At 41.6% G+C, this 23,592-nt stretch overlaps 1 protein-coding gene across 18 annotated transcripts in view; it reads left to right on the forward strand.

Annotated features, from left to right (window-relative positions):
- The window catches only part of cadpsa (Ca2+-dependent activator protein for secretion a), a 212,713-nt gene that overhangs the window by 59,174 nt on the left and 129,947 nt on the right, over positions 1-23,592 (forward strand). For all 18 annotated transcript variants that reach the window (XR_015866670.1, XM_088424134.1, XM_088424131.1 and 15 more), the window contains exons 10-11: positions 11,987-12,095; positions 12,999-13,211. Coding sequence is in view for 17 of the 18 variants with exons in the window: in XM_088424134.1 (XP_088280260.1) it covers positions 11,987-12,095; positions 12,999-13,211 (322 nt within the window). In the remaining variant the exon portion in view is untranslated. The remainder of the gene's footprint in view (positions 1-11,986; positions 12,096-12,998; positions 13,212-23,592) is intronic.

Raw genomic sequence — 23,592 nt, forward strand, 5'->3', positions numbered from 1 at the left:
ACAATTTAGAATATTTTTACAGTAGTATAATAGTCTGGATTGAAATTATTGTGGTTGAGCTCATTTGTTCATTGTGCATACTTTTATCATTTTTGGAAGTACTTGCATATTTTGCAAATCTCTACTACTAAAAGCAAAATTACTATTACCAAAGTTCATCATCTTTAAAATTAGCACTTAAAACAAAAAAAATGACCTCAGCATTGAGTTTCAGATGCTCATCATGTAGATTTATGGGTTCCATCCTTCTGACTTAAATTGGTTTCCTCACATCACCTGCTCTTTGTTTCTGCAGTACTTGCAATCAGCACAGGGTTGAATCTCCCGTTTCAAAGCATTCAGATTACTGATAAAGCGCTGTGTGAGTCTGGTCTGAAAGTACTGGCACACATGTCCACATCTTTCAAATTACCCTACATCTATCCTCATGCATTTAACCATTTTAAAGGATTTGTTCTGACAGTCCATACACACTTTTTAATAACAGACATTCATCAAATGTTAAGAAGGTCACAGAATACGGACACACAAATATTTAAGTGTAATGATCAAAATACTTTACCTGTACAATATAAGAAAATATTACCGTATTTTCCTGACTTTAAACTGCACCTGTATATAAGCTGCAGCAGCAAAAATTGACCAAAAAAAACATATTTTTCCATGGATAAGCCACACTGGACTATAAGCCGTGAGTATCAGATATTTATGCAAAAAGATGGTATATGAAAGTTTTATTTTTTTCTTTTTGTTATACTGTATTAATTTTTTTAAATCATCTACCCAACTGCAACATCCTCTCTTTAACAGCATTCTGTCTCCCATTGTTTAATTGATAGATTGATTTAATGAACATTGCACACACTGCACATAAATAATACATACAATCATAATATTATAAATACAATCATATATACTGCATACCAAACACAAACTTTTATACAAGATCTTTATGCTGGCCGTCCTCACTCCGAAGCGTCAGGGTTTTCGCCAGCTAGACGGCTGGATAACGATGTTTAAAACAACCAGACTGTCTTTCCTTTTGCTCTGCTTTATTTGAACAATATCCATTGACCATGACCCTCTTTAGGTCGCCGTAAAACTAGAAAAATAGAAACCGCTAATCAGCTAATGATACTTAGCACCTCTCAAGCTAACAAACAAGTTGCACAACGAAAAAATATTCTTATTTCCAATGTCTCTAACGTTAAACAAAACATATGAACAGTGTCATAGTTTTGACAACTTGTGTACTTACGGACAATTCTCGTCCAAAGCAAAACTAAATAAGATCAGCATCCTCGAACATGAACCTGTCGTCTTAGCAGCCACATTGGAGAACTCAGTCTACTGAGAAAAACAATATTTGAAAGTAACCAGAAGAGGGTGCTCTAAGTCTATGAACAAATCTTAAAGATAGTACTGGATTTTGAAGGGCAGAATATTCTACTTATTATTATTAGACATTTTTAAAAAATATTTTTAATAATATATTTTGAAAATATATATTTTAATAATATTTTAAAAAGCCATTGATTCACATCTTTGCAGTTCTATTTCATAGTTTTTTCATGAACTGACTCCTTGAGCAAATACACACATTTGCAGCAGAATAGCCGCACTGGACTATAAACCGCAGGGCTCAAATCATGAGGAAAATATCGCAGCTTATAGTCCGAAAAATACGGTATTCATTATTTATATTTTTAAAATGCAAGGGAAACACTTTCCCGTGTCACGGGGGTGTGAGGCGGGTCGGATGGCTGCCGTGGTTGCGGAGGTGGAGGTATGGCGTTATATTTTATGGCGTTATATTTGTGCCACAATTACGCACACGCGGAAAAAAAAATTGAGCGGAGAATATCAAACTGAGCGAGCGAAAACAGATTTTGAGAGCAAGAAAAAAACTATTGAGCGCGTAATGATAAGAGTTTGAGCGCGCACCGATGGAGTTTGAACACAGAAAAAGAAATTGCTTGCTCAAAATTCCTTTTTGCTCGCTCGGGATAGCCCTCTCTCGCTCAACATCTCGCTCTCGCTCGCGATACCCTCTCTCCCTCGCTCAACATCGCGTTTGCTCAACATTGAGCTCTCGCTCGCTCGAGTCGTCCTCTGCGCTCGCTCAGTTCTGCTCACGTGTTACGTTTGTGCCACAAAACCAGCCAATCAGAGCTTGTAAAAGCACTTTGATTGACAACGCTTAGTATCCAATGAGATTGCTTGTACGCTATCCGTTGACGCACTCTCGTTTGCCCTGTGTTCACCCGAAAAGGGCAAACGAGAGTGCGTCAACCTGGACTTGGGCTGGAGAATTACTTTTAATATTATTAGCTCTGATTGGCTGGTTTTGTGGCACAAACGTAACGCGTGAGCAGAACTGAGCGAGCGCAGAGGACGACTCGAGCGAGCGAGAGCTCAATGTTGAGCAAACGCGATGTTGAGCGAGGGAGAGAGGAGTATCGCGAGCGAGAGCGAGATGTTGAGCGAGAGAGGGCTATCCCGAGCGAGCAAAAAGGAATTTTGAGCGAGCAATTTCTTTTTCTGTGTTCAAACTCCATCGGCACGCGCTCAAACTCTTATCATTACGCGCTCAATAGTTTTTTTCTTGCTCTCAAAATCTGTTTTCGCTCGCTCAGTTTGATATTCTCCGCTCAATTTTTTTTTCCGCGCGTGCGTAATTGTGGCACAAATATAACGCCATATGGAGGACCCAAAAGCAGGGGGGGGGCGTTGGGACAGGGGCTTCATGTAATCCATATATATTAACTCAAGGAACGGGAACCAAAGCAGGAAAAACAGGGCGGCAAAAACTCTAACTAAGGGCGCAGGCAGGCTGGAAAAACAGAAAACAAACACTACGGTTGGCAAGAAAACACGGGGCGGACGGACGACGGGAGAGACACGACTATACGATAATATGACAGTACGAAAATGCAACATTACAATGAGACAATATGACAATGATCCGACACGGGCTGAAACAAAAACTCTGCTTAAATACACACATACACTAATCAGACTAACGCACGGCAGCTGGGCAGGGAACAATAGGCTAAGGGAGTGGATTGGAGGACACAGGAGGGGCAGGTAACATGGTCAGGTGGACTAAATCAAAACTAACGCAGGGAGACACGAAAGGAGCAGAAACAGGAACTATATACGTAAACAGAAAGGAACAGAACCCCTCAAAATAAACCCACAACCCAAAATCCAACAAGCCATGACATCCCGGGGCTCAAAGCACGTGTGCAGCCTCTGTAGTTTTCGAACATCAGCACCATACCCCTCATCCCCACCTGAGAAAAGAATATCATAATGAAGCTTTTGAAATCTGCCAGAAGCACAACCCCATATACCCCACCATCAATAAATGCCCTTCACGAGGATTATGTATGGGGCCAGAGCTATTTGCCAACCTCAGCATTAATATTAACAATTACACAAGTGGAGGACAATGGTGCAAATTCCTAGTGAGCTGAAGCTCCTGAACTAAAGACTATCAGTGAGTGACTCTTTGATTAAATGCAGAAAAAATAAGGAATGATAATAAAGGTAATGTGTTGTGTTAAGTGAGCCACTCAGAGCCTGGTTGGGAGAGGTGGAAGGGGAGTTGGTATGAAAAAAAAACAATTTGAGGCGACTCCTGTAATTTTGTTGTCAAGATATTCCGTTTAAACCAGGGATGTCAACTTCAATTTTGAAGCGGGCCACACCATAGTACTGTAATTGTTTTCCTTGAATGCTTCTCTTGACTAAAAATGTCTCTTCAGAAGATTATTTTGCAGTATATGCATATTCCCTGGCAATCGATTGTTAGATATATTGACAATACATTGAATTTGAGATCATTTTAAATTGTGGCACACATTTTGAAAGGTATAGAACTACTGATGATGTTGTTCGGAAGAAATTTGGTGGAAGATAAATACTTGTAATATCTGTTAAAATTAAAGAAAAATCTACTACATAAAAAGAACAAACCTGTTTCGCAAGAAATATGCAGTCTGCATTAATGGTTGTCAACTTGTCGTGGGCCGTATGTCACTGAACATGGTTAGATGAGCTGTCAAAATATTGTGTTGTGGGATTGAATTTCGCAGTGTCATTCGTTTCTGATCTATTTGTTAGGGATGTGAATATCTCGTACAATGAGATCTAACGAGATTTAAACACCACAACTTTTCTCGTCCCTGCACAGCACGAGATCTCTTTTTTTTAACCTTTTTTTTTTGGCATTAAAGAACACGGGATGAGTCACTGCGTGTTGATGCTCTGTGCTGATTGTTACTGGCCTCCATGACAGTAAAACAAACCATCAAATATGGTGACACCTCACAATAAATGTTACCATACCACATACTGTATGGGCATCAATGCTTGTATTTTGACACAAAGGCATTTTATTTTGAAATTGGTCCAGGAATCATGTAGCAACAATGGCTGACGTGACTGATCTGTCTTTCTACTGCTCAAATTTGCATCTGTAGTGAGTAGGAGTCACTTCTCCTGATATGAACAACACAACATTGTTCTGAAATTACGTTCAATCGACAGTTCGGGCAGCTAATAAAACAACTTCCATTCATTATCTGCCGCTTATCTGGGGTCGGACACCAACAAGCCCCACCTGAAGGTCTTACTTCCGAGTGGGGCACTGGTGACCTGCATCCGGGCAAGGGAAACTTCTGTCCAAAAAGCCGTGCTTTGTTCAGTCCCTCACCTCGGATTTTTGTGCCATGAGTGACCCTGCCAGGGGCATAAAATCGAAGATAACTTAACTACTAACTAGGACCAATGGGACAAAACCCTCCACCATGGTAAGGTGATGGCTCACGGATGGGGACTTAATTATGCTGACTTAATTATTGTGACAATGTATTGTACGGTGCCTGTTGCAAGTGCTTAACACGGCGTTGTGCATGATTGCCACGAGCTAATAGCCGTCGAGTGCTCTATATTGGTTGGTGAGAGCCATTGAAATACAGTATGTTTCAAAGGCAGCTGAATCAACATACATGACTGCACGTTTTGATAAAGGCACTTGACACTGACCTGACACTTGCTGGGTCTACGAATCACGTTTTTAACAAACCACAGTAATTCAAATGCACTGTAATTTTTTCACAATAAGTCGCTACTTTTTCTCATTCTTTGAACCCTGCAGTTTATAGTCCAGTGCAGCTTATCTGCAGTTTTTTTTTTTTTTTTTTTTACTAGCCAGCAGATGGCAATCTCCCAGTAAACAAAGGAAGGCAGAAGAAGACGCTGTCAAAGTACAGTCGGCCCCCGGTTTACGAACACCCTCTTTTACGAACATTTCGACTTACGAGTTTTTTGTCCCCCACTTACACACAGGCCATTCGCCTTACGAGCAATCTGACATGCCGGCCATTGTATTTGTTCATATATTTTCGCCTTGACACGTCATCAAAATCAGTAGTTAAAGCTTGTCATGGCAACGTGGAACGATATTGCCCTTACAATGTCACAGTCACTGTCTAAGTCACAGTGTCAGTCACGGTCTCACTCACGGAGATGCTATTGGCCGGCGTCACGTCAATCACAGAAATGCCAATATGCTATTGGCCGAACGCCTTTATCTAGCTTGATGGCACAGCTGGTCGGGACGGAAGGAAAGAGAGAAAATGAGTCAAAAACGGAAGGAAGGAATGTTGTGAAGACTTTATCTGTTAGACATGGCTTCTAAAATTGTAAGTGGCGGTAAAGGAAGAAGTAAGAGGATGATGACAATAGAAACCAAGCAGGAGATAATAAAAAATACGAAGGAGGCGCGTGCATAGTTAACCTTGCTCGTGAGTATGGACGGAACCGCTCGGCAATCTTCTAAGGGCAAGACTTTCCTTGCCGGGGGACGAACCTCGCTCGACAACAAAATGGAGAGGCTTCTTCTATTATGGATTAAAGAGAAGGAAATCGCCGGTGATATGTTTTAGTTTGAGAAAAGTTCTTGTTTAAGAAAATAAATAAATAAATTCTGCGGGTTGGTCTCTGCTCACCTCCGTCTCCACTCAGCTCAAGTCACGTCGCCCCAGAGGAAAATGTCTTTTATCCTTTGTTTATCCATGCTTGTTATATTAACTGTACAGTAGATTATGGTACTAATTTTAAATAAGTGTGTAAATTCGTGATGGTTTTAACTATGAATTCGCCACGCGTTGCCAGTCAACGTATATGTACAATTGACCTCGCTTTGCTACATTAACGAAAGCTTTTGCTCATGCATGACACGGTAACGCTGATATGCTATTGCTCTTACAATGTCACAGTCACTGTTTCAGTCACGGTGTCAGTCACGGTCTCACTCACGGAGATGCTATTGGCCGGCGTCACGTCAATCACAGAAATGCCGATTTGCTATTGGCCGAACGCCTCTATCTAGCTTGATGGTACAGCTGGTCGGGACGGAAGGAAGGAGAGAAAATTAGTCAAAATGGAAGGAAGGAATGTTGTGAGGACTTTGCAAACTTTATCTGTTAGACACGGCTTCTAAAATTGCTAGTGGCGGTAAAGGAAGAAGTAAGAGGATGATGACAATAGAAACCAAGCAGGAGATAAAAAAAAAATAATAATAAAAATACGAAGGAGGCGCACGCATGGCTCGTGAGTATGGCCGTAACCGCTCGGCAATCTTCTAAGGGCAAGACTTTCCTTGCCAGGGGACGGACCTCGATCGACAACAAAATTGAGAGGCTTCTTCTCTTATGGATTAAAGAGAAGGAAATCGCTGGTGATATGTTCTAGTTTTGAGAAAAGTTCCCGTTTAAGAAAATAAATAAATAAATTCTGCGGGTTGGTCTCTGCTCCCCCCGCCTTCACCCAGCTCAAGTCACGTCGCCCCAAAGGTAAATGTCATTTTTCCTTTGTATATTTATGTTATTTAATTTAACTGTACAGTAGATTATGTTACTCATTTTTAATATGTGTATAAAGTCGTGATGTTTTTACCTAAGGTTTTTGCACGCGTTCACGAATTAACATAGGTTTGGATTGCCCGTCATACGAGCAGTTCGAGTTACGAGCGTAGCCGTTGAACGGATTAAGTTCGTAACACACACCACTGTATTGCTTTTGAGTTTGAACTGCTTTTTTACTCACCACCAGGGGCCACTCTCTAGTAGTACATGCAAGCAGGCATGTTTCTGATGTGTTGGTGCAGTATTCTAACAATAGTGTATTGGTGTTATGTTGAAAATATGTTTTCACTACTCTTGTTTTTAAATTGCAGGCGTGTTCAGTCTGTGTTGAAGGCATGATAATGCTGTAATCAAGCAGTTTGGAAAAAAAATAAAAAACAAAAATTGGAAAAAAACTTCCATGAACCATCCATTTTTGGTTATCTACCAAGTAAAAAATATTTTATTAATTAATGGTGACTCAATATCTGCCACCCTACTGGAGAAACAGGATGCTCCTCAGTGTTACAACGTCCCTGACTTACGTTATTTTCATGTTGCAATGTGGAACAATGAATATTTTCATCCCCTCTTTATGACATTTTCCACCATTGCAACTGTCATGACCCTAGGGGCTTGGCTGTATTTGTGTTGTTTCGTCTCCTTCTGCAGGTGTTTTTATGTAATTACACTTATTTTCAGTTGCTGTCCCTGCAACGCCTCACTACAATTCTGCTATTGGTTGGCGTCTCCTCAGGGAGATGGTGGTCTGCTATTGGTCGGCCTCACTTGTTTGAACAGTAAAGTTTTGTTCGATTGTGAGTGGTTACAAAACCGTATTTATAGTGCATTTTACTGCTTAATTCAAAGTTGAAATGGTTAGCCATGGGTCCCAAGATTGCCAGTGATGTTAAAGAGAGAAGTAAAAAGATGATTTATATGGAAACGAAGCTGGAGATAACCCTTATTAGGGAATATGGGCATAACAAGCAGCACTTAGAGGTACATAAGTCGTTTCTATATTTTTATTTTTGATGTTTTCTGATTATATACATGTGTGTTATGCATACGTAGCACTTACTATACTATTTTGGTATCAATTTTAAAATGTATGTACAATTTTTATGTTTTTACCTGAGGTTCTAAATGCATTAGCTATTTAACACCCATCATACGGTGAATTTGCCTTACGACCCCAAACGCGGAACGGATTAATCTGGCAACACGGGGGCCTACTGTATTTTGGTTTCCAGTTGAAGAAAATGATTGTAATTTATTGGCAGATAAAAAAAGACTGTTTGTTAACACTTTCCCAAAAATACCCCACAGCTACTTACATTCAACCACAGCTAACGGGAGCTGTCTGTATTTTGTGGAACCCTAACCCCTTACCCTAACCCTAACCCTGAAATCTCAGGTGCAGCTGAAAAACAACTGTGACTCTTTTTATGTTTCCATTTGCATGCTTGATTTTTAATTTTGTTGCAGTCTGCTAAGTAAAAATCTGGATTATGTGTGTTAGACATGACTTTATATTACTTTTTTTTATACCCACAGCGTTTTAGATTATTGGAGCAGAAGTTTGTCATTTTAGATTGTTGATGCTGAAGTTTGTTTGTAAATACAAGTACAGGTACATATACTATAATGCACCAAATTAATTTGTGACAGCAGAGAATTCAATGGAGAGAGAAGCGCACAGAGAAAGGCAATGGGAGAAAGGAACAGTGTTTTTGGGTGGCTGGTGGAGGCTGTAATTTAGTCTCAGATTTGCCTTTGTGGTTTCCTAAAGGCCAGGAACCTGCTGTAGTGTCTCTCCATCATTAACTTTGCCCTAGGTGTCAACTGTGTTATCATTTGGAATCTCATTTGGCATGCATACACACACACACGTGCGCAAACACATGCATATGTACACACTGCAGCTGCAGTTAGAGTGGGAGCTGCCACTTGCAGCAAGAGAGGTGGCGACAGCGGCTGATTGGTCAAGCCTGTTGATTTGTGACGACAGGTTGGTATGACTGGCAGCAACTGTAGCAGTAGTGTCACTGCACTTCATGTTACTGGCATAGACCATGGGTGTCACATTAAATTTCAAAGCAAAGCCAATATATACTGCCCTTTTCACAAAGAAATTTCATCTACAGGGGTCATTTTCATATAATTTGATCAACAATGGTAAAGACACTGCTCACTGAATTTTTTTTAACATTACCATATTTCTCAGAGTACAAGTCGAGTTTTTTTTCCCTCATTTTCAACCCCCATTTTAGGGGGTACACTCATAACTCACTGCTTAACTCAAAACAGACCAATTTTTTCACATAACTGTGTTTGAATTGCATTTATATCAATACGAAAGTAAGGAATATCATGACATTTACAAGGCTTAAAATGATTATACAGTGGGCCCCGCTTTATGAAACTAATCTGTTCCAGGGTCGGGATTGTAAAACGAAATCGTCTAATAGCGGGCGATAGTAACCTATGATAATTAGCTAATGCGTATAAAATCCCAGGTGAAAACATCAAAATTGTATGTATATTAACAATTGGTAACAAAATAGTATAATAACATTTGACACTGCTTTGCATTGCAACATCAGTAAAATGCCTATTTTGGCTCCTTCGTTCACTTGGCTGGGGTAGGCTCTAGGGACCCACGACCCTCGTGAGGATAAGTGGTCAAGGATTTCATGAAACGGGTGAGGCAGCCACACAGTGAGAGTTGTGGGTTCAGTAAACAAGACATTTCGCTACCTGGTTAGAAATATCAGTACCATTAAACTCATAATTAATAAGATACTACATCGCCAATGTGCCAAATGTACTTAATGTGCAAATATTTAACTGGGTCCCTTAAGTGCACTGCCCAGTTGTGGTTAATTACAATACAATAAATGCTCTGTTTGAAGTATGTACAGTTGTCATCATTCAAACATAATAATTGCTTCTAAGGAAAATCATAATCCCAAAGTATTATGTTTTTAACTTGTAATTAAGGCTTGGTGATATTGCCTAAAAATAAAATTGCAGATTTAAAATAAATAAATATTTAAATAAATAATAATACAATTTTCCCCTCCTATTTTTTTTTTTTTTTTTTTAAAGAAAGTTACAAAAGTATTTCGATAGGGTGCGGCCAATCTTGTTGACCGCTTCCGTGATCGCGCTCCAAAAATTGGTTGATATTGTTGCTCATACTAATCAGGTACTATGCTAAGTTGTCTTGTAATATAGTATGGTGTCTTGTGTGGCTGCAGAGACTTAAGACCCGTCTCAACAGATGGTACCCTGCTCTACTCTGCATTGTGCTATTCCGCTCCAAAGAACAACAACGAACATTGTGGTTCCAACGCGACCTCCACTCCTTGGAAGCCCCTCCTCACTTTGCTAGTGGTCATGTCACCGGCGACAGTAGCATGCACAAGCTGTTTACAATAACAAAAAACAATGGAGAGTGCGGAAGGATTATAATACTTGTTAAATGGATTGTAGCTGTTTTGCATAAACCAAAAGAAAATATTGACTTCAAGTCCATCAAAGGAAGGTTGTGGAAAAAAAAACTATTTCATTCTTTTTCCAACAGTTAACTTTAACTGTAAGGCGGACGTGCTATTCACTAAGCCACCATTGTCACTTCATATTACCAAAATATTTTGTGGAAAACTGGAGCCCAAATGAAAAATATTGATATTCCTCAGTACATTTATGACAAACACAATACAAAAATAAACTTTTTCAAGTGAGTGGCAAAACTGATAGCATGGGGAAAACGTGTGCCAGTTAGTTCAACTCTGAGCATTATCAGTCACAATTTGTGAACATAATATTTAGTACAGTTGAGTCAGTAGTTTGCATTAAATGTTTTGTATTTTATCCTCTTTAGTTTTATTTTATTTTGTTTTGTGGACATGTTGAACTTTTGTGTTTTGTTAATTGCGGAACATTTGCTTTATGTATGTTTTTTCTTAGTTAGCTCATTTATTTCAATAGGGTCTATTGCTTAACAGCGAAGGGAAACTACTGTCCTCGTCGAGATGAGTATAAGCATAGTCCGAGCTTGACACCAAGCTAAACCCTGAAGTAGTTTGTAGTTTTTAATGCAAATTGGCATCCACGTCAGCAGAGTGAAACTAAAAAAAAAAGTGAAGGTAACTCAAATCAGCCATGCTCTTCAATAGAACACATTCAAAGTGGGTGTAAAAGAGAAACTTAAATTAGCTGAGGATTCTATAGCAATTACCTTAAACTAAATCATGAGTCATTTTAGTCATTTTTCAAATATCTCCTTAACAATTTAAAAACATCATACATCATCCAGGCGTTGTCCTGTAGAGGTTAATGTGTTTTGTTGCGTGTGGATTCGATCACGTTCTCTTCCCCAACTGCGTAACCCTACGTTCGCAAGGTCACCGCACTTCCTGTTTACACAGCTTGCTGCAAAATAAAAACATAGCTTCAAAACAAGTCGGCGAGAACAAATTATTTGAAACTTGCCTGAAAAGCAAAACAGAAACATTTAAACCGTGGCTGTGAGAAAGCGACAAGAGAACTATCAGCGCAAGCTTCGTAATCTCAAACGGGCTGCATGATGACATCATGGCACTGCGTGTAGTATGGAAACTGTCAAGAAGTGTATCGATTTCCGTTTGATTTTAATATCGATTTAACAACCTATTATAATGATTTAAATTGTAGAAAATGAGAATCGCGATTCTGATGAAAATTTATTTTTTGGCACACCCCTGGTATTTATGTCAGATGTTGTAACCTGGCTACTTTTTTTTGGAACCACAATGCAACAGGTCCTTGAAAAAGTAAGAGATTGTTATTTTGTCGAGTTGAGTAGAGTAGGCTACATAATGTGTGTGTGGACGGTGACTTCCCCTCTAATGATCGTGTCTGTCTGAAAACTACAATGCAGTACTGTATATGTGGTGCACTGTATAATATACAGGAGGATATCAAAAAATGCTAATTTTCATTTTGTAGTTTATTATCTCTTATTATGATTTCATATGTTGACAAAAAACACAAAAGGCTCATTCACAAACCCTTTCTTAACACAGGTCAGTCAGTACACATTTGCAATGTGCAGCTACCGAGAAAAGAAGGCAGAGCCGGTGGAGCTGCTCCAACTAGATGGCTACACTGTGGACTACACTGACCCCCAGCCAGGTGACTCACACTTGAATAAAAGTACTCATGTCCTTACTCATCCCAAAATGTGTGTGTGTTTTTTTGTGTGCGTTTTTCTCTGATAAACAGTATAAAAGGATGTCTATAAATGCTCTCCTGGTCGTTATTTTGAGATTTTAGCACTTGTTGAAAGGTTGAATATTTGGCAAAAATAAAACATGTAGCGCTATCTCTGTTCTAAACACTGGGGTAAACACAATTTGGCTCTGCTCATTGGGCGAGCAGAGACAGCAGACGTCATTTTGTGAATCTGATGTAGTCACTCAGCTTCATACACGCCTCCTTGACGAGTTGGAGTTGGAATATCACTACAACTGTGACAAATTGTACAATGACAACTGGTGTTGTCATTTACAGTCAAACCACGCCCAACTCTCTCCTTCCTCAGAAGCCACACGGTCTACCAGAAACTGTCCATTTGAGCGCTATTTTCCGACATTAATGCGGGGTTGTGGTGAGATTCTATTAGGGTTTTGAGTACCACCTTAAAACATCTTTTTTAAGGGCAGCAAAAACTGATGGTAGCCCAGGCATCCATTCTGCTTTGTTCATCACTGCTCAAATTGTATATGCGTGTTCCAAATATTAACTTATAAAATAGTATATGTTGTGGCCAGCATCTTTTCAATATTTCTGTTAGCTTGCATGCAGTAATTGGCAGAGAACACAATATATTTTTTTCTCTACAACAACTATTACAGTTACTTTGCAGGGGGATAAAACATTCAGAGTAAATCCAAGTGTAAATTTCACGTTTACTGTATAGGCTAGGAGCAAATACTGCATAGTCTTTTTATAGTAAAAGGTACTCCAGGAAATTTACTATGTGGTTCATATTTTGATACTTCAACACCCTTAATCAGGAATATATGCATCCTCTAGGCCTGGATGGTGGTCGTACATTTTTCAATGCTGTGAAAGAGGGCGACACTGTAATATTTGCCAGTGATGATGAGCAGGACCGGATTCTATGGGTGCAGGCCATGTACCGGGCCACTGGCCAGTCCCACAAGCCAGTTCCCCCTACTCAAGTGCAGAAACTAAACTCTCGAGGAAGCACAACGCCACAGCTTGATGCACCAATATCTCAGTTCTGTAAGTACAACAAATGATGATTATTATTGTAAAACAGAAAAAAATTCACATGCACACGTGTATTGAAACTGACAATACAGAATATGATGCACGACTGATCACTTCTAACCAGTAAATCCGGATAACTCCAACACAAACAGATTTAATGCATCATGATATTTTTTTTTCATATAATTTGTTCAGTCCAAGTCACCGTCTGACAATGGATTTTGCTGTTCCTTCTCTACTTCTATCGCTATTGTAAATGTGCTGTACAGTACATTCAAAACTTGGTGGCTTTTCTATGTGTCTTTTTTTCTTTGTTGGTTCTCTCTTCCTTTTGTTTCTTTTTTCAACCTTTTTTCAACCACAATCTTCTAGCAGAATTGAACGATAAATGCTTTCCTTCCTCTTTTTCTAATTTTGTCTTTTTCCAGTGCCATCATTACATTTGTACCAAATAAAATTGACAAGAAACGTTTTTTTTTTGTTTGTTTGTTTTTTTAAGCATTGAAATAAATGAGGTCAACATACAGAATTCTACCAAAAGTATCATAAAATTTGCCTTGAGGCACACTACTTTGGAGTTCAACCCACCATCAAGAATCATTCACATAAAAAAGAAAGAAAGGAATACAGTCAAAACCTGCGTGCTGCAGCTGTCAAGTATTTGCAAAGTTGCTACTTCCCATATTTATTTTTTGAACTAACACCAAACTCCATGTAGGTTACCCCTGTCTGTTCCATTGTAGCCCCTGTCCTTCTGGTTTTCGATGTTATGCTCCACCAACAATCCTGATTCAAATGAGCAGCTCATCAGCAAGTTTTGCAGAAGCCTGATACTCATCTTGATCATTTAAATTCAGTGTTTTTTAGGAGGTTTACCTGAAAAACTGCCTGTAAAAGGTCCCTCAAGGACCAGACTTAGAAACTCATACAGTACAATATCATTCAATGAATGAGCTGTATTCATGCTCAGTCATACACAATTGTCGTATTATTTTGACACTATCTCATGAAATATAGTTGTTGTTGTTGTAGCTTTATTTCATTATTTGCTTTCTTTCTCCTACTATTCATCCCACTGTAACAACAATGCAGCCAGTTCTCTAGTTTGCTGGTACAATTTGTCTGTATTACCTAACATTCTTTAATGTGTAAACTACCACAAGGGGAAATTAATGATTTATATTGTTTGTGTAAAATGAAAGTGTGCTTCATATAAAGTTGTTTGTTAGTGATGAATAATTTAACAATTGAATCAAGTCATATTCATGTAGCACAAGTTCATAATCGTGCATATAAAGTACTAAATGCATGATGTTAATGTTTTATGTATTTATTGTAAATAAATAATAATAATAATAATAATAATAATAATAATAATAATAATAATAATAATAATAAACTAAAATAATACAGCATTACAGTATAGTGTTTTTTTTGTTTTGTTTTGTTTGTTTGTTTTATTTCCCCAGGAACCTCTCCTTTTTATATGCTCTAAGGACAGTTCTAAATTGGGGTCAATTATTTGAGGCCCTATCCCTATCCCCCAATAATAGTGGGGATTCACTGTACTGTATATATTGCTCTCCAGAGTACCACACAAGAGTTCAGCAAGCATGAGAGTATTTACTTAGGTCAATTTTCTTTATATTGTTGACTTTTTATTGAAACTTTGGACATAGCATTGCACAGAAAGTGATTGTGAGTCAACTGGTTCTGCATTTTACAAACCTGTACCTCCGACCTGAAGGAACCAGAGTGAACAGTGTGTGTTGGGGATGGATGGGGTTTTGGGTGATGGGGGTAACTTCCTGCAGACTCATCACACGGTGATGCAGATGGTAAGGAGGGACTCAACAATGGAGCTGTGAGGACTGTGGTGTCCAAGTGAGGTCCTCCCTGATGTGGACACCCAGGTATTTAAGGCTGCTCACCCTCTCTGCTTCACAACTTTGGATGAGCAGTGGCTGATGGGTCACCTTCTCCTTCCACATGTCCAAAACCATCTCTTTGGTGGTGTCTGTGTTGAGCGTGACGTCGATGTGCTCACAATATACCACCAATCTGGCCACCTCCATCCTGTAAGCTGCGTCATCATTGCCAGTGATCTATCAGTGTTACTTTACCAGTGTCCTATCACGCAAATTCAGGATGAGGTTGTCCTTGCAGAAGGCCACATAGTCGTTAGTGAACAAGGTGTAGAGCAGGGGTAAACAATTCCGGTCCTCGGGGGCCGGTGTCCTGCATGTTTTCCAGTTTTTTCCCTCAAACACACCTGATTCAAATGATTAAGAATATTTCCAAGCTCCAGCTGAGCTTGTTGATGAGCTAATCGTTTAAATCAAGTGTTTTGGGGAGAGAAAACTGAAAAACATGGAGGACTCCGGCCAGGATTGCCCACACCAGGTGTAGAGGATGGAACTGAGCACGCACCCCTGTGGTGTTCCTCTGTTGGTGATGATTTTGGCTGAAGTCCTGTTCCCTATCCTGACAAACTGAGAGGCCTGCCAGTCAGAAAGACCTGCAACCAGTCACAGAGGGTGGGGTGCAGTCGAATGGAGAGCATTTTGTCTGTCAATCTGTGGGGGATCACTGTATTGAACGCAGAGCTGTAGTCAATAAAGAGCATCCTGATGTAGGAGTGTTTATTCTCCAGGTGTGTAAGGGAGGTGTGTACTGCAGCAGCGAAAGCATCCATGGTGGAGCGGTTGGCTTAGTAGACATACTGCATGGGGTCCAGTGTGTCCGGTATGCTGCTCTGAATGTGGGTCAGCACCACTCTCTCAAAGCACATCATTATGATTGGAGTGAGTGCTACTGGTCAGTAGTCATTCTGGCAGTTGTAGGGGCTCTTCTTCTCTTGGTCTGGGGCCTCCTTTTTATGAGGTCTAGGGTCAATGTCCGAGACATCCATCCACCAAGGCGCAGGGACAGGGGTCTCCAGCTGCAGACGCACAGTGACCGGAACTCCCAACCACTGAGGCATAGAGACCGAGACCTTTGGCCACCGAATGACAAGGACAGAGGCAGGGCCCTCCATCTGACGAGGCATAGCAACAGGTAAAGACGCCAAGGTGTGGGAAGAGGAACAGGATTCTCCAGCTGCCAAGGCGTAGGAACAGAAATAGGTACCTTTAGCCACACCAAGGCGTAGAAAGAGCGACAGGCACCTCCATCCGGCGAGATGTAGGAACAAGGACAGGCATAGGAAAAGGGACAGGGCCTTCGAGCTCATGAGGAGAAGGAACAAGGATGGGGTTCTCGAGCCCGCAAGGTGAAAGAACAGGCGCACCGCCCTCCAGCCGGCAAGGAACAGAAACAGGGACAGGCACCTTCAGCTGGTCAAGCATGAGAGCAGGGATGCAGGATCTGTAGCCTGAACCACATCATCTGACCTCAAATATACTTGAGGGATACCAGAAATACAAGGAACTGAAGCTACAGGAACAGATGACGGCACATGTGAAGAAAGTGTACCAAGGTAAGGAAGATGGGAAACAATGTTATGTGGAGACAGATTCATAAGAGCATGACTAGATTACGTGGTGAAGAAAAAGATGTGGAACAATGTGATTTCGAAAAAGGATCTTACTTGCATGAAGGAGGAATTGTGACCGACACTTGAGTGGCCCCACTGGCCATCACTAGGAAAGTATTATCCTTAAATGAGTGCCCAAGTAAAGGTCACGATTAACTGTGGGCGTGGACTCTGGATCATCATCAAAAAAAAAAAAGAGGGGTTGGACAAAAACTGACTAGGGTTTGAAAAATTACTGTGATAGTCAATATCTATATACAAATCATAATCTTCATAAATGGATCGGTAAGGACAAGGAAAACAAAACGCATTGTCTGAAACAGAATGGGATAAAAAGTTCACCAAAGGGGCCCGATCTACCAAATAAAAATATCAGTAAAATTGGAATCTAAAAATTAATGAAGAGGCAAAAACGTAGGTGAAGGTGACACAAGATGGCTAACGGAGGAATAAGCGGAAAAGAACACAGAGGAAAAAAAAAAACTGAGGATCTTACTTGAATGTAACAGTGATGTTCAGCAAACTGAGGACAGGAGCTTGCTGAGTGGCTAAAATGTGACTGCTGTCATTTGCTTCCGGCTGGGTCCCGTCAGGTTGTTCTGTCAGGTTCAAGCATGGGTGTGGAATATGTGGAGGTTGTGGACTCAAATGCAGGGAGGCAGGTTTGCTCAAAAATAAGAATTAATAACTTAATGAGGTGACAAAAAACCCCAAAAGAGTTCAAAAACCGTATTTAAGGGGAGGGGAGGGCAGGGGAGGGGAGGGGAGGGGAGGGGAGGGGAGGGGAGGGGAGGAGAGGAGAGGAGAGGAGAGGAGAGGAGAGGAGAGGAGAGGAGAGGAGAGGAGAGGAGAGGGGAGCGAGCTTGCTGTGCACTTTACGGTAGATCCGGAAAGAAGAGCATTGCTGAGAACTTTCACTTTTCTGGGATGTGACAGAGCCAATATTTTCACCGACAGCACCTTTATTCTTTGCGGCAATACTCACCTGCCAAAAAATAAGTTTCAATGTCGCAAGTGGCCGAGACCGTGCTAAATATTGTGCTGACAATGTTGTGCTATCGTTAGCTTAGCACAGTAACTATGGCTCAACAGCTTTTAAGTGAAGCAGTTGTCCCAAGTTTTCGCTTCCGCCTTTGTACAAGCCAGATGAGTGCTCTTGCTTGGCTCTGTTGTGTATTGAAAGCTCAGCTGGCCGTGTTGGATCGCTCCCGATGACCGCAAAGCGGCCGGCATGATTCATTCCTGCCCCCTGCGTGAGCCGTTGAATGTTCCCGAAGTTGATTGGCTGTGGCGACGCGAAACACGGAAAAAGTAAAAAAAAATAACTTCACGTGAAAGGCGAAATTTGGCCTGATCCTCCATCTTGGCCTGATCCTGAGAATAACATGTGCAACAATTTGAGTGAATTAAATGTAGGAGAGCACCGATTCCCTCACTACCCAGCTCCCCTTGACTCCAAGCCTCAGCCACAGTCAATTCCCGCAAGCCAAGAAATCCCATACGGTCCTCCTACTCAGTCTCGTCAGCTATCCTCACGCCCAAATGCACCCTCAGCAGTCACAGCACCCCTTCAGTTCCCGAGGTCTCATGGAGTCACACCTAACTTTCCACCTTCATTTCCAGAGGCAGTGTACAGGGGGCCCCAACCAACCATTCCCAAATTCAGTCATCCAGATCCCAGTGAGTTTGCAGGCTACGTATAGCATTAGAGAACCTCCTGCCCACCAACACAACAGAGCTCTTCAAGTACCAGATACTCATAGACCATCTCAAGCTAGAGGAAGCTAAATTGAGCAGTCGCTTTTCTCCGAACTGAAGATGAACAAGGCAAAGTGCACCTATCCTTTGTTTTCGCATGCTCCCGCATTGCCCCCAAACGGGTGCATTCCGTTCCTCGCCTTGAGATTTGTGCAGCTCTGGTGGCAGCTCAGCTGGCCTCTACCCTTAAGAAGGAGCTGACCCTTACACTACGTCACATAGTCTTGTGATCTGACTCCACTACTGTACTTACCTGGCTGCACTCCCAGTCTTGTCGCTATAAGATGTTTGTAGGATCAAGAGTAGCGGAGTTCCAGGAGCTCCAGGAACAGAAGGCTGCAATTGGCGCTATGCAAACTCGGAAAATAACCCTACAGACGACCTCACAAGAGGGAAGACACTAGTGTCCCTTTTAGAGCCCAACAGATGGTCACAGGGACAACCCTTCCTCTTAGAGTGCCCAAACTCTTGGCCAGAAATGCCACACTCTGAGACACCGGATGATGCAGCTGAACTGAGGAAGGTCACAATCTGTAGTTCCGTTGTCACCTCGCCTACCTTTCCCAGATTGGAGGCTATGACCTGCAAAACTTGGCAGGAACTTTTTGACGCAACTGCAAAGGAGCGTCATGGCCAAGACTCCTCTGAGCATTCACCTACCGCAGAAGAGTACAGACAAGCCGAATTACTCCTCCTACAACAAGCTCAAAAGCAAACCTTCCCTGGAGAGTGGGCTCTCTTGTCAGCTGGGAAGACTGTTGCGCCTTCAAGTCGACTTCTCACACTAGCATCAGTTATGGACACCTTTACAAAACTCATTAGAGTTGGGGGTCGGCTACGTCGTCTTGAAGGTCAGGACGAGACCACCCCACATCCTATCTTTCTGGATGCATCGCACCCAGTGACCCGTCTCCTCATTAAGAAATATGACGCGGATCTTAAACACCCTGGGCCAGAGCGAGTCTTCGCTGAGCTGCGAAGGACATATCGGATTATTCACGGCCGAGAAGCAGTTCGTCGGCATCAGCGTTCATGTGTAGATTGTCAGCGCTGGAGAGCACGGCCTTCCATACCTTGAATGGCAGACCTCCCGACAGCCCATCTCCAACTACACAAACCTGCCTTCCACTCCACAGGCATGGACTGTTTCGGGCCCATGTTGATAAAGATTGGACGACTTCATGAGAAGCACTGGGGTCTCATCTTTAAGTGCCTGACCACCAGAGCATTACATCCAGACCTCATTCGAAGTCTGGACGCTGACGCTTTCATGATGGCATTGAGGCAATTCATTGCCAGAAGAGGAACCCCTTTTGAGCTGTGGTCAGACCATCGGGCCAATTTCAAAGGAGAAGAGAGCTGCAGGAAGCCTTTAATAGAATGGGACCAACCCTACAGAGCCAACTTGCCAAACAGAAAATCAAATTCAACTACAAACCTCTGGCAGCTCCAGACTTTGGTGGAGTGAGGGAGCGAGAAGTCAGAGCAGTCTAATCTGCCCTACACACCTGTATAGGGACCGAGCCTATCCATGAGGATGTCCTCTCTACAGTTCTATTGGAGGTGGAGGCCATTCTTAACTCAAAACATTTAGGCTATGTTTCCGTTGATGTGGCCGATTTTGACCCCATGACTCCTAATAGCCTTTTACTGGGACGGCCTGATGGATCACTCCCCCAAATTGTGTACCCAGAGACTGAGTGCCTGAGCTGCAGGCGCTGGCGCCACTCACAGGTCCTTGCCAACCAGTTTTGGTCGAGATTCATCAGAGGGTACCTCACCGGACTGCAAACAAGGCAGAAGTGGAACACATCCCCCCCTGACCTCCTGGAGAAAGCAGTCATCATGATCGCCGACCCACAGTTGCCCCGTGCTGTGGCCAATCGGTCATGTGAAGAAGATTCATCGCAGTGACGATGGATATATAAGATCAGCTGAGGTGGACTTCAAGGGACAGGTGTATACCTGTCCTGTAGCTCGGTTGGTGCTGTTACCAGACCTCCCATCGGAAGACTACCACAAAGACTGACATGCCTTTTATTTGAAGCAAATGTGCCTGGCGCATTTGCGGAGCGGCTGTATAAAAGGCACAAAATTGTTGTGTCTGTTAGATTCTCAAGTGTGGTTTTATTGTTTCCATAGTTACGCGGACCGTTTGATTGCCGTGCCTTCCGGGTCACATGACTGCATGCTTGCGTATGCTGAAGTCAGTGATGTCCTGTTGATCGCCCGTTCACCGTGCGATTGTGCGCTCGTACAGTCGTTGAAGTTGCATATTTAGGTTTAAGTACAGAGTTCATGACAAAAAAGTAAGTTTTCTATGTTATCTATTGTATTGGTTTTGAAGCTGGTATTTGTATGTCTGTTTCGCGTCCTTATATATGTCCGTAAAGAATTGCGGTATTACACATGTACAGTGGGCCCCCGTGTTACGAACTTAATCCGTTCAGCGGCTACGCTCATAACTTGAACTGCTCGTATGACGGGCAATCCAAACCTATGTTAATTAGTGAATGCGTGCAACGCGCGCAAAAACCTTAGGTAAAAACATCACGACTTTAAACACATATTAAAAATGAGTAACATAATCTACTGTACAGTTAAATTAAATAACATATACAAAGGAAAAATGACATTTACCTTTGGGGCGACGTGACTTGAGCTGGGGGGAGGCGGAGGGGAGCAGAGACCAACCCGCAGAATTTATTTATTTTCTTAAACGGGAACTTTTCTCAAAACTAGAACATATCACCGGCGATTTCCTTCTCTTTAAGCCATAATAGAAGAAGCCTCTCAATTTTGTTGTCGATCTAGGTCCGTCCCCCGGCAAGGAAAGTCTTGCCCTTAGAAGATTGCCGAGCGGTTACGGCCATACTCACGAGCCATGCGTGCGCCTCCTTCGTATTTTTTTTTTTTTTTATTATCTCCTGCTTGGTTTCTATTGTCATCATGCTCCTACTTCTTCCTTTACCGCCACTTGCAATTTTAGAAGCCATGTCTAACAGATAAAGTTTGCAAAGTCTTCACAACATTCCTTCCTTCCGTTTTTGACTCATTTTCTCTCCTTCCTTCCGTCCCGATCAGCTGTGCCATCAAGCTAGATAAAGGCGTTCGGCCAATAGCATATTGGCATTTCTGTGATTGACGTGACGCCGGCCAATAGCATCTCCGTGACTGACTCCGTGACTGACACCGCGACTAAGATAGTGACTGTGACATTGTAAGAGCAATAGCGTTCGACGTGGCCGTGATGAGTGTCAACTTCTAAATTAGTTGACGTAGCGAAGCGAAAATAAATGTATGAACACAATTGCCGGCATGTCATATTGTTCGTAAGACGCAAGGTATGTGCGTAAGTGGGGGACAAAAAAAAAAATAAATGGAATAAAATAAATGGAGCTGCTTCAATTAGCTGCCAATCAAGTCGACACAACGGTGCAAAATGCCCACTTCTCACTGTGCCAAACAGCGTGGTTGCAAAAATACCAAAGCCATTCTAGCGTCATCTATGGATTTACATCAAATTGTGCGCCAGACTTGTGCCAAACATGAATATAGAACTCAGTGTGTAAAAGGACACAACTTTTCAAAACTACAAAATATACATTATGTCATAGTGGGAGTGTGCAAAGACAGTTTTTGTCTGGAATCAATAAGTGACTCTCATCTGCAAAGGCGCGAGCCGGTCTTGCGAAAAAAAAAAAAAAACTACTAAAAAAAACAGCCAGTCAGTATATTTTGTAATAGGGCAAGAACTGCGAGAATCAGTAATGGAAAAGCTGAATCGGAATTGATTTCAAATTGTAGATCCAAACATCTAAAGGAATTGTGAAAGTCAGACCCCACCACTAATATAGATTTGTGTAGATACATGTGTGTGTGTATATATATACAGTGGGCTCCCAGTTTACGAACTCCCTCATTTACAAACTTTTTCAACTTACGAACGTAAAACACAGTGTTTTTTGTCCCCCTCTTACGCACAAACCTTTCGTCTTATGAACAATCCACCATGTGGTCAATATGCACAAACCTTTCGTCTTACGAACAATCCAACATGCTGGTCAATGTGTCCGTACAATTTTTTTCACTTTGCTGCAACAATAAAATCAATTGTTCTCACATGTCGTGGTAACGCCGATAAGCTATTGCTCTTACAATGTCACATTCACTGTCTCAGTCACGGAGATGCCGATATGCTGTTGGTCGATTAACATCACGGTCCCGGTCTCAGTCACGGAGATGCGCATATGCTATTGGCCGGCGTCACGTCAATCACAGAAATGCCGATATCCTATTGGCCGAACGCCTTCATCTAGCTTGATGGCACAGCTGGTCGGTGTGTTGTGAAGACTTTGCAAACTTTATCTGTTAGACATGGCTTCTAAAATTGCAAGTGGCGGTAAAGGAAGAAGTAAGAGGATGATGACAATAAAACCAAGCAGGAGATAATAAAAAATACGAAGGAGGCGCACGCATAGTTAACCTTGCTAGTGAGTATGGCCGTAACCGCTCGGGTTCGTCTCTGCTCCCCTCCGCCTCCACCCAGCTCAAGTCACGTTGCCCCAAAGGTAAATGTCATTTTTCCTTTGTATATTTATGTTATTTAATTTAACTGTACAGTAGATTATGTTACTAATTTTTAATATGTGTATAAAGTCGTGATGTTTTTACCTAAGGTTTTTGCACGTGTTGCACGCATTCACTAATTAACATAGGTTTGGATTGCCCGTCATACGAGCAATTCGAGTTACGAGCATAGCCACTGAACGATTAAGTTCGGGGCCCACTGTGTGTGTGTGTGTGTATATATATATATATATATATATATATATATATATATATATATATATATATATATATATATATATATATATATATATATATATACAGTATATATATATATACAGTATATATATATATATATATATATATATATATATATATATATATATGGGTGGGTGGGTGGATGGATGGATGAACGAGGCAAAAGAGCAAGAGAATGGGAAAAAGGAAGAGAGAGACAGCAAGAGGGTTGTCATTTTTTTCTGCTCATGGGGAAGTCATAAATAGACAATAGTCAAAAAAGGAATGCATCGC

Source organism: Hippichthys cyanospilos, chromosome 9 (assembly GCF_059441005.1).
Source record: "Hippichthys cyanospilos isolate Australia breed blue-spotted pipefish chromosome 9, RoL_Hcya_1.0, whole genome shotgun sequence".
Classification (NCBI taxonomy): Eukaryota; Metazoa; Chordata; class Actinopteri; order Syngnathiformes; family Syngnathidae; genus Hippichthys; species Hippichthys cyanospilos.